This window comes from Rhamphochromis longiceps, linkage group LG18 (genome assembly GCF_057381845.1).
Source record: "Rhamphochromis longiceps isolate RC_006_pf linkage group LG18, R_longiceps_female_GT1.1, whole genome shotgun sequence".
Lineage (NCBI taxonomy): Eukaryota > Metazoa > Chordata > Actinopteri > Cichliformes > Cichlidae > Rhamphochromis > Rhamphochromis longiceps.
The window spans coordinates 16,531,635-16,543,691 of NC_140574.1; the positions used below are offsets into that span (position 1 = coordinate 16,531,635).

At 40.0% G+C, this 12,057-nt stretch overlaps 1 protein-coding gene across 4 annotated transcripts in view; it reads right to left on the reverse strand.

Annotated features, from left to right (window-relative positions):
• asic1c (acid-sensing (proton-gated) ion channel 1c) overlaps positions 1 to 12,057 on the reverse strand; it is a 106,782-nt gene that overhangs the window by 13,692 nt on the left and 81,033 nt on the right. For 2 of the 4 annotated variants that reach the window (XM_085389104.1, XM_085389103.1), the window contains exons 1-3: positions 4,979 to 6,195; positions 2,447 to 2,597; positions 1,736 to 1,863 (exon numbers count right to left, since the gene is read on the reverse strand). In XM_085389104.1, coding sequence (XP_085245230.1) covers positions 1,736 to 1,863; positions 2,447 to 2,597; positions 4,979 to 5,587 — 888 coding nt within the window. In that variant the 5' untranslated portion in view covers positions 5,588 to 6,195. Of the gene's footprint in view, positions 1 to 1,735; positions 1,864 to 2,446; positions 2,598 to 4,978; positions 6,196 to 12,057 lie in introns of those variants that run through there. The other 2 variants (XM_085389105.1, XM_085389106.1) reach the window with 1 other exon arrangement.

Here is a 12,057-nt window from a genome sequence, read left to right on the forward strand (position 1 = left end):
CTGTCAGTGGTGTGGGCGCTCATGTCATGATTGTAAATGGCAAACCATGCACTTTTGCCTCCTGGAGGAAACTCTGTGATGGTGAGTAACAGAGCAGGTTTTTTTTTTTTTGGAAATGGCTGAATGATGATACACTCTGAGCACCAACAACATTTGCAGAGAGAAGGAGAGAAAAATGAGAGAAAGATACATTTCTATGCAAGTTCCCAAAAGTTACATTTGTCATCTCTTGTGGTGTCCATGTGTCTGTTTCACGAGACCAACCGTGCCTCAACCATCCCATGTTATTCTGCTAGCACGCTGAAGCTTGTGAGGTGAACGAGCCAATTCAATTTAGGAGCAAAATCATTTAAATTAGGCTTAATTAACTGCTAAAGAAACTAAGTTAAAGCGCTGCTCAGGCGTCCGTTACATCATGACTTCACAAGAACTGATTATACGCTGGAAATTTTTAAGGAGCCTGCGGCACAAATACACTTGATCTCAAAGGTAATCACTGCAAAAACCTAAAATCCTCTGTGGCACTGCCGCCATTTTCTTGGGATTTACACTGAGTGCTTCTCTGTTTGTCAGAGGATATTTCCTTATTCTGTCAGTGTTTCTGTTTGAAAATCAAAGACTTTTCTTTGTCTTTGTGAGCTACGCTAGTGTGGACAAAAGCAACAGAGTCTGAATTTGTTCTCCTGGCAGATCACATAAGTGCCGTATTGTTTCATTAGATTTGGATGGAAATTCCATGTGAGCTCAGCGTTATGACCTTGCACACGGGCTTTTCAATCAATTCGGGCTTAACTATAGTTATTGCTTTTCATCCTTCAGTGACGCCAGTGTCGTGGACTCGGTCAACAAACCGGCCACGGGCCATTTTGCTTCTCTTTTTACCGTGTCATCAAATCATAGCACATATTAAAATGTGTCTACAAAACAGCCGTGGGTCATCTTTCTCATCCAATAACGCATGCTTTTTCCATATTACTGGTGTTGGGAGAAAAAATAATGTAACGAGAAGTGCACCAGGCTCCTTTATATGGTCCAAACTGACATAAACAACATTATGACAGTTTTAGTAGATTTCCTTTAAGATATAGTCAGCTTTTAGCTAAATGCCGATCCCAACAGTTAGTCATAAGAAAACATTAAGTCTCTCTTTAAAAACTGTAAAGTGTGGGTTTTTAAAAAGAGTTAATCAGCGATAATGTCCGATGATTAAAGACTGCTGAAGTTGGCTGTGTGGATTAGTCCTCAATGTTTTTTGCTGGCTTCTGTTTTACTCTAGTGTCACTAGAGATGATTTTCAGTGCTGCAAATAAAAACCTGTTGTCCTTTTTCTTTCTCCTGAGCTCCAACTAATGAAGACTCAATATAAAAAAGTAAACTAAACACCCTGAGCTGCTATATATTTTTTGCATGCTGTGCAGTCTAAAGCTTTTTTGGCTCTGATAAGCGCAGTATGCTCATATTCCTGCATGCAATCATTACTCGGCCCTGCTCTATCAGTACTTCTTGGCGGCTATAACTAAGTTTCATTTACTCTAACCCAACTCATCGGCTGTCTATGTAACACATTAGACGCGCATCTCAACACAAAGGTAATACTAAGATCTGGATCTGATTTTGCTCCGCGCTCTGTGACACAGAGGTGATGGACACTGGCTGGCAAGGGTTTTTGAGACGAACACAGGATGAAGCAGAGCAAAAGACGCTGGGGTCGGAGAGGAGGCCGAACGTTAGGTACCAGTTGCTGCTGACATGACACAAACGTTTGAAAACCAGGTGCCACACCAAATCCCAGTTGGTCAATGAAAGGAGGCTCGTCCTGGCTGTGGATCTGAACCTTGATGCCTGCTTCGTAGGAGGTCTCATCTGTGGATACAGCACGCCAGAAAATACAACAACATGTACGGTCATCGACGGAAACCAGTGCTGTTTAGCGATCCAGCAGTCACATTAATCCAGGGTTTCTACCCCTCCGCTTTCATCATATTAATGGAAGCTAATATAAGAAATAAACTCTTGTGTCAGTGTGCCGGTTCAATATCAAACAGATTTAGAACCAGAATTAATTACATGCTATTTATTTTATGAATATATGGTCCCATTATGTTGTGGTCCACCATAAATGAGAAACAATAAGTCAGTAAATGCAGTTTTATTGGGTCTGATGTCAGTTGTAGACCTGGAGAAACATATCAAGATGATAAGTGGTTAACCATGGTAGTGCATCACTTCTTTGTCTGCTTCAGTGTGGTGCAAAAAAATATATAGGCAAAGATTTATAGGTAAAGTGAAAGATGTACAACATTCCTCTGTGGAGCATCCATTTGTCATGGAGATGACAAAATACTGTGGCAGTTGTCAGGACTTCAGGGATAAACCAACAAGCTGATGAGATTTCCACATGGAAATCTGCGCAAATCAGATGTTACTGTAAAAATGCTTCACTGACCTGTCTCGCCCCAAACAGGCAAGTATTCATCCTGCTGAATATCCAACATGATCTCCAAGCCGTTCCCCGTGCCGCCCTTTAACGTGGTCAGCAAAGGGTTGCCATCTAATCCCGAGTTGAAAGTGTAGCATTTTCCATACCGTGTGTAAATCTGTAAGAAAAATAGGACACACACAGAGAAAAATAAGCACAAATAAAAAGTTTGATCCTTTTCACGGTGCAGCAGCACGAGCTATATTACATGCCAGTCTCACATTGTGCAGGGCAGGTAATCATTCCAAAGATTTTGTGATTATCAGAGAAGACAGCGCAGGTCTTAAACAGGCACCTGGCTCTGATTTGAGGAAGTAATGAGTGCTCCTCAGTAGCAGCTGAGTGATTTAGACTGAATTTACTATTTTGCCATCACTTAATGAGAAACATATGAGGGGGAAGAATCTGGACACACAAGCAGACATTTTTGTATTTTGCTTTATAAACTTCTTAATAGACCAAACCTCTGCCAGGAAAGCTTAGCAGGATTTAATGTTTGATGTGCAATCACTATAGTAGATTTTCTTCTATGTTTAAATAATTTAATTTCAGGTTCTGTGCCCCAGAGGGGATTTTTTTCTTTTTCAATTTTATGGCTTTTACCTATAATTGAAAAATTTCTATGTCATCTACCAAGCAAGTAAATATAAATCAGTCAAGAAGAATGAAAATGTAGAATTAAAATCATCGACTCTCCATAGATTTAAACAAACTATAAGCATTTCAAGATGTTCATCATCATGACGTGTGCAGCAACCTGCTGTTTGTGTTCACATCAACGGCTACACATTAAAATGCGATAAGTTATGGCTAAACAAGAGAATCATAGTACGGAAGCCAAAAGGGGACATAGATAAATTAAAATGAGTGTCGATGAAACTTTGGCAGTTGCAAATGTTCTTACTCTCAAAAACATTGCCAATTCAGAAGTATTAATTTAAATTTATGTTATCTAAGTTTCACTCTGTGATGTATAGTTTGCAATCTGTGCTTGTAAACTTTTGAATTACAATATTATTTTATGTAATGATGAATTGAAATCAATCTCAGGTAAAAGTGAAAGCTTACAGACCTTAAAGTCCTGTTTTAATGATCATAGCTGCCCTAATAGACTTCCTTTTCTCATCATCGTAACAAAAATGTGTGCTGCTAGCATGAGATTTTTGATGTGCAGGAAGGACTGAAGTTTGGATTCATTTCTACTGTGGTAAGGTCATAGAAAGAGGGCTGCTGGTTAAAACTCAGCCAGCATGGCAAAGCTGATCTCGAGAGATCAGATTCAGCGTTCAACATCCAGACCCAGACAGACTCACATCCATCTCACACAGATAAGTTTCCCCCTCCCTGCTGGCTATATAATGAGGGAGTGCCTATACACATCATACAATTTATGACTGTTTTAAAATATTCATATTTATGTTTAGATCAAATGAGAGCATCAATCATCCATGCCGCAGACCCAATATGAGTTGCTCAAGAGCAACAAACAGATAGCAAAATGTAAATCCTGCATATCGCAAGCCATCAATCTGGCCAAAAACAGAGAATTTGAAGATTTTAAAGCCTCTCCGTTGCTATGAAGCCACCATGGGTAGCTGACCTCTTGCAGCCTGTAAGACTTCCCACTGTAAATGTCTCACATCAGCTGAAGCTGTCACAGTTACATGTTTGATTTTTATGACTTGGATCTAGCTGTTCAGACCCACCTCAGCAAAGGCAGGGAGCTAAATGTGACGCCTGTGACAGGTGAGGGTTTTATATCTGGATGTGTCTTGCCAGGTTTAAAATATTCTCAGTCCCTCTGCATGCAGGCTTACCACTGCAGAAACTTCCCCAGTCGCCCTTGCTAATATTTTCTAATGACGTTATAAGCTACCGGTTTGTGTGCGAATGTATTTACTCAAGATATCACCACGCGGAAGAGCGGGACCTATGGTTTGCAAATGTCACCCACTTTCTCGCTTCAGTTATTCAGAGATGAATGGCTGTAATGGATCCACGTCTGGTGCGTTTAAATGGGAAACTCAGCTGCATATTTTGACGCATATCCTCCTCGTGCCCAACAGATGTTTAATTAGAGACGCTGAAATTTTAATTTGAACTGATTTATGACGTCTGAATTATTAATGCGCTCAATTTTCGCCCAAATGTTGTCATGTTATAAAGCAAAAACGACATTAGAGGGACTCGGGAAATAGCCAGTCAACATAGCCAAATACGAAACCTTTAAATACAGCAGACACTGAAGCCACATCATTGTGTTTGTGCTGTTGAGTGAATTTTAAGGAGACATGGGTTTTAATGAGGGAACAGCTGTCATGTCTTAAAGGCAAAAAGCAGGAGAGGCTTGTTTTGCAGCTCTGAAACATCAACGACTTAAAAGACCTGGAGAGAATGCCTGCTGTAGCTTTGTCAAATGCTAACATGAATTATTAATACCCCATATAAACAACGCTCACATCCACACCTGGCAAACACCATCTCTCTTTCTGTACATACAGTGCTGAAGTTTTTGTAGGTGCAGGTTTCCCCACGAAACCTGCACTCCAGCAGCATGTCCTCGAGCTGGTGACCGAGCCGACCCATCATCTCCGTGGTGTTGGTGTGATAATTGGGGGGTGGGGTGTAGCTGCTGAAGTCCAGGAGAGTGAGCAGACCCTGCTTGTGATTGTCTTTAAGGATAGACAGGCTCCTCTTTATGACTGTGTGATTATGATACAGGAGGTCCAACCAGTAGCCGCTGTGATACAGGTCATCTTTAGTCAGAGAGGATACCTGGAAAACATTTTTGTTGCAGAAGGTAACGGCTGGGAAGGACATGTTGTGAGCCCAGACCATGTAGATCTTGGTGACAGCGGGGTAGGACATCAAATAGAGGATTCGATTCCAGGACCAGGTGAAGAGGAGACTCAGACAAAGGAAGAAGGCCATGATCCAGATGACCCGCTGCGGTTTCGACTTGTCCGGAGAGAAGACAAACTTCAAACCGTGGATCTTGGTCCTCATTATGAAATCCACCGTGATCTCGTTCCATGTTGCTTTCAGCGAGCTGGACTGTGGGTTCTGAAGAGGGGGCTTCTGGGCATCACTTGATTTGTTTGGCTCCATGGAAACAGATTCGGATGTGGAGTCTTAAACCTTAATTGCGAGTCAAGGAAAGTGCTTCGTTGTCAAGTGCAGTTTCTCAGCTGCCCCCACTAGACTACAATTTACACATTTTCTCGACATGCACCTTAATATGTGTGTAACAGCGCGTGTGTGTATAAAAAAATCCAGGTAGCAGCAACTGGAGTCCTAACATGCAGCTGTCCCACTGTTCAGGCTTGAAAACACTTTGCCATGAAGATATAAACAAAGGAACTGTGCTCCTTGGGGGATGTAAAATTGATTTACATAATGATTCCTTTATGAGAAAAACAGCTGAATCACTCCATATAACAGAAACATCCAGCGTAACTATCCACACTCCTTCGTCAATAGATAAATGGACGTGATAATTGCAGATGTAAGCGACAGCTTCACTCCCAGAGGTAATCACTTTGAAAATTCGGAGAGGCTTACCCCTGTTGCTCAGATCTTTCACTCCTCCATCCCCCCTCTCCAGTGCCAGACAATACTTGCAGATTTCAGTGGTTTCTCTTTTTGTGCAGTAGCTGCCCAGAACCCAACTCCTCCCTTTTTCCACAGATTGAAGAGATGCTTTTTAGTGTGTTGACTTGAAGCCCGCAGAAAGGAATATAAAGCTTGTTGCCCCCCTACTCACGCCCTCTACAGTCGACTGGAGAATGAGGTGGAGCCACTGGATGAAATTGTTTTCCTCCGGTGATGAAGTGCACCTCCAATGGTATAGAGAGGAGGGGGTTGGTGGTGGTATTGATCAAAGTACAAATAATTGTGCTAAAGAAATTCCTCTAGAAAAAAAAAAAAGATGAAGTCTGAAGTTCTTTAATATTGAAGCATCGCTCGCTCATGGGTCGATATGTCTATATAATTGAAGACTGAAAGGGAGGCAGCAAGTTGGAGAAAAACAGCTAAATATCCTTTAAAATGTGTTAGAAAAATATGTCACAGTACGATCTGTGATCTTCTTTTGCTCCAGTTTCAAGTTTAATTTCACAAATGCAGAGTAATGAGGGCTGACATCCTGCTGCATGCAGATGTGGCTCTGGCTGATATTAAAGGTGCTTTGCTCCATTTAGTGAGACTATCAGAGGACTGTGTTTGGCAGAAAGTGATACTTTCCCCCCATTATTTTAGCTGGAATAATTTCAATCTGTAATGCGAGTATTGGCTGGGTAACCTGATCAAAGCTGAGGTGACAAATGGTTGTAAAAAATTATTGCGCAAAGTTAAAAATAGAAAGAAAAAATGTTTTATTACTGTGCAGACTTAGACCAGAGGGTGTCATCTGCAGGTTTGGATGGTGGGAGCTAATAAAAAATAATTGGAATGAACTTATTTTAATATAACACAAACGAGTGTAAATGACTCTCGGGCTTCGTAGAGTCTGGGTTTCACTGACTAAATGCCAGAGAGGATCTACCAACTGATTCTGTTAACACAATAATAACATATTCATGTAAATTATTTCAGTATTTGAGGGCATAAACCTGGCTTTTTGCAAAAAGGCTGAGATATTACAAATGAAGAATTCAAGTAACCGATCGGCTATCGTTTAATAATTTAAGCTAATTCCTGAAATTACAGCTGCTGTCCCTCTGCAGTGGACTTAAAGTATCCCACAGTGCCTTGTAATAAGTTGCATGCAACCAGTGGTCACCGTCCAACTGTTGGATACAATCATTAATCTTCCTAGAGATAAATAAAGAGAAGGGCGACAAGAGCAACAGGAGCGCTCAGCAACATAAACTACCATTTATGTTCATTTATTTGGGATAATGTGCATTTCACAGGCAGATTCATGTGCATAGAGATTAGTATTTGGGTAAATGCGAAGCACAGTTGGCTAGCCCTGCCCTGGCTGCTCAAGAATCCAGGAGGTTACCGCATCTGAAGAGATGTATTTACACCAAACAGAAATTTCTCAGGCCTTTTATGTTAATAAAACAAAAACAAAGCAAACTATTACACCTGACACTAAAATGATCCCCTTGATGAGCAGTAAACTGAGATCTGATGTACATATCATGGTCATTTTACTTCATCAGCTCAGAGCATCAGCCCTGAGCTGGGCAACAGTTTGTTTTAACGTTCTGCTTTTTCAGGTTGTAATTTCTAAGGAAGTATAGACAGTCTTTGGACAGCCAACTAAAATCTATCATCTATATAAATATGAAATGATTTCATTGTGATATTAAGAGTATTTTGTCATCTTTGGGCAGAGCCAGGCTAGCCTCACCTGATCTTTTAGGCTTTATGCTAAGCTAAGCTAACTGGCTCCAGCGTCATACTCAATCGTCAAACAATCCCTGCTTTAGTCCCAGAAGAAGCTAACCTCTTGGGGTTGTGTCAGGAAGGGAATCTGATGTTACTTCAAACACAGCTCCCCACTGTGGGACCCCTTGTGAAGAAGGGAGTAGCTAGATATAGCTTCTAAAACAGCATTTATAAAAAGCACTGACGAGGGCTGCGGATCAGTTACTGTTTTGTTTTTTTAAAGTGGTTACACTTTCCTACAAAGGAGTTCTTTACAACCTCTGTCTTTTCTGGGGAAGGGGCTAAGATAAACAACATAAACACAATTAAAAGAAACTGTTCCACATATTTTTGACACTGCCACCTGGCGGCAGTACAACGCTTCAACATATAGATGATGGTCTGCAAAACCCTGCATCACACCTAAGCAGATAAATGTCAAATTACCCCTGTAAGAGCAAAATGGGCTCAAAATAAATGCTTGCACGTAATCCACAGGAAAGTCTGATATGTCACACTGAATTAGACACATGGCACTTCAAGCAGCCCAGCAGCCATCAAATCTACTTTAAAGTGCCAAGAAACACCACTAATTTATTCGTGGTATCTCTTCTATTTTCACATGTCGTGTTATTAAATTATTGTGCTGTCTGTGGTGATCGCGTCAAGATATTCATCGGAAATTATTCCGTCTTGGTTTGTGCTGTCCTCAAAATCAGTGCTGACAGCAAAGTATACATTAGTGTAAGTGTGATTAGAAAAAAACAAAGCTTCTGACTAGTGCAGGATAAATATAGGTTGTTTATTAATCTTCAAAGAAGCAAAATGTGATTCAAAGAAAGAATTATATAAAAAGAATTTCTACCCAGCCATTTTATTAAAGCCAAATTTACAAATGCATTACAAAAATAAAGCAACACTGTTTCCTCTGTGTTCAAAAGTCGTGATATTAATAGTCTGATAAGATTAATGAATGCCTGGATACTGAAAAACAAAGAATAGAGAAGGTTAAAGCTTCAATACAGTAATAATGGTTACTTTCCCTCTGTGTCCTTTCTAGCTTTCCAGCAGCAAAACAAGTAAATTAATTGGCTGAATTTAGCTCTAACAGCTACTATATGTCATGTCTGCACCAACCATCCTTTTTGCCCTCCAGACACAACAGATGCCCAGTATTGCTTTTCTTTTAGCCTTATATCTGAACCACTTTATTCTATAAAAACAACTGGATAAGCGTTTAATTGGAGAAATAGGGTATCTTTAATAATAATAACTTTAATTAGAATAACTATTTGCATAGTGCTTTTCAAAACGCACAGTTATAAAGTGCTTCACAGTTTGTATAAAACTACACAACTACACAAAGTTTGTGAGCTTCAATCTCAAAATAATCACCTCTGGTTTCAAAATAAGAGCAACCGAGGGGCGAACCCCTGGAATACAAGTCTTACTGGAATTTCACTTGAAGCCAGTACTAGCTAATGGCTAATTTTTATTTGCAGTTTAGCAGAAAACAAGACTGGATGATCTTTGCTGGTCAAGAGTAGTAGCAATTTTTTGAGCAGATATTGCCAAATGATACTTGACAGAAAACTACAGTCAAGTATCATTAGCACAGCAACAGCAGCAGATTCCTTTGTAGCTATTTAGTAGATAATCCAGGAGTAGCATATGGAAAGAAAAGTGAACTGGACCAAGAACTGAGCCTTGGGAGACACCACATATCAGGGGTGCTGAGGAGGACATGTAGTTATAAAAATGAAATTTGAAAAAGAGAAGTGCCAGAGATACTGACCCAGAAACTCTATAATCTGTAAATAAAAATGAAGGGCGAATAAGTCAAGCAATACTCAAATGGAATACTTACCTTTATCTAAGCTCATAAGAATCTCATTAGTAATTTTAAGTATCGCTGTTCCAGTGCTATAATTTTGTTGAAAACCAGACTGGAATTTATCAACATATTGTTACCCTATTTCAAGTAGCTGATGAGCAACAGCTTTCTTGAGGATTTTAGAAATGAACAGCAATTTGTAAATTGGCCTATAATTGTCTAAAACAGTGGGATACAGGGAGGGGTCTTAAAACAGACAAATGGTGACTGCTTTAAAGTATTCTGGCATGCAGCCAGATGATAGAGACTGACTGATAATAAAGCGAAGTGGGGGGGACCTCTAACAAATTTAGGATATGCACATATGAGAAAGTATACTCAGGGAAATCAGGAAGAAATTGAATTATAGAATTGGTTGAGAAACCTGTACAGGTTGGAAGGATCCAGGTTTAATGTGCCCCATCAATATCATAGGGCAACCAACCAACCAACCGACCGACCGACCGACCGACCGACCGACCGACCGACAGACAGACAGACAGACAGACAGACAGACAGACAGACAGACAGATAGATGTCTCACATCGAGCAGACAACATGGCAGGAAAACCAGACTGACATGACGAGCTCTTTTCAGTGACAGCGATCCAGTCAAATTTTGATATTTGATTTGTACTGACACGACACTTGACAACCTCTGTTTCAGACCCAGTAAAGTCATCCAGGCAAAATAAGGAGAACAAGAATACTAATGCTGTATGAGTAGCAGCAGAGTAGGACACCCAACAATACCGTCTTATCTGCCTTGTTTCTCCATTTATTGACCAGCTGTACAGACTTCCTCTATTCTCATCGTCTTTGGAAAGATGCCAATAGATATGAAGCGCATTTAACTAGTAAGTTAATTGCTTGAGCTCATTTATTTTTGGAGGCGTGTGGCAGGCTGCTCCCGTGGTCTCAGAATCATCCCTCGTCAGCAGTTTGAACCAAAACGCAATTTCATTACTCTGATCTCCAGAGGTTACGCACTAGCAATACATGACAATCATCTTTACTCTCTTAACATGTGCTCTCTGTCTGACAGCGGCTATCCATCCTTTTTTCGATGTGGTATTTTCAAACAAAAGTAAACCGTGTACTTAAAAGGGACCTATTATGCTTCTTTCCGGCTAAAACTTTTTTTTATTCTTGGTCTCTACTAGATGGCTTTGCATGACTCACAGTTTGAAAATCTTATTTCATTTTTCATTCATGCAGATTTTTTTTTTTAGTTTTGCCACCCTCGCTATAAGTCAACTTCCTCTCTGATTGGCTGCCCCTTGCAAACAGAAGGTTTGAACAGCAGATTGGCGGAGCTGCTGTTCTCACAGTCAGAGCGCAGCCAAAAACACTAAAACTAGAGTCAGTTGATAATTCTGGGATTTTATAGTAGTAGGTATTGTAGCTTTAAAAGTAAATACTGGACAAATGTAACTATTCTTTGTATACATTTTTGTGTAAAATAATTATAGATTTCCTGAATTGAAGAGCAACATAATCGCATTAAAAAGGGGCTTTGTACTCCCGGGCTAACGACAAATATAAAGACAAAAGCTTTAAATCTGGTGTCAGACTGTAATCACAGCACTGCAATGATTTCAAACTTTTTTCTAATATGAAAAACTTTCATAACTCTGTTTGTTTGTCAACTCTTTCCCAAATCATTAATTTAATTAAAATATCCCCTCCAACACAGTGCTGCACTGACACAAGAATATATAGCACTCTGGGCAAAATGTAATGATTTTTCTTACCAATAAAATTGCTATCCTCCGTACTGAAAACAAACGTCTGCTGCTCACATACTGCTATTGTTATCATCCTTTGGATGAAAATGTATTTAAACTGTGTCTCAGTAAAGAAGCATGGTATAATAAGAAAAATTACCAAATTCAAATAAGCATCTCAAAGAAAAGCAGAACCATTTGAAATATCTATTCTTTCAGATTTTTGTATTACTAGCCCGACTTAAAGAGCAACTCGGTGATCCCTCAGGCTGTCAGGGAATGACACTAACCATCCTCTTTTATGTCAAAGCCGAGGCAAACCCCAGCGGTCTCATTAGAGGAGGAGCAGAGTTTTGACTGAGTAAAGGGGAGAGCTCCTTCAAGGGCCAGTGAGAATGTTCAACACCAAATGAAATCCTGGCAGCAATTAGATGCACATCACAACCTCACAGAGTGCAGCTGGGGAAGAGAAGAAGCTGGACACAAGACATGCCCAGCATTAATGTCCACTCACTATTAAAGCTTAGCTAATTAGCTGATTAGTCATTTAGGGTATTTATGAGCTGTTTAGGAAAATCTTAAGCAAAAATGCCAAACACTGT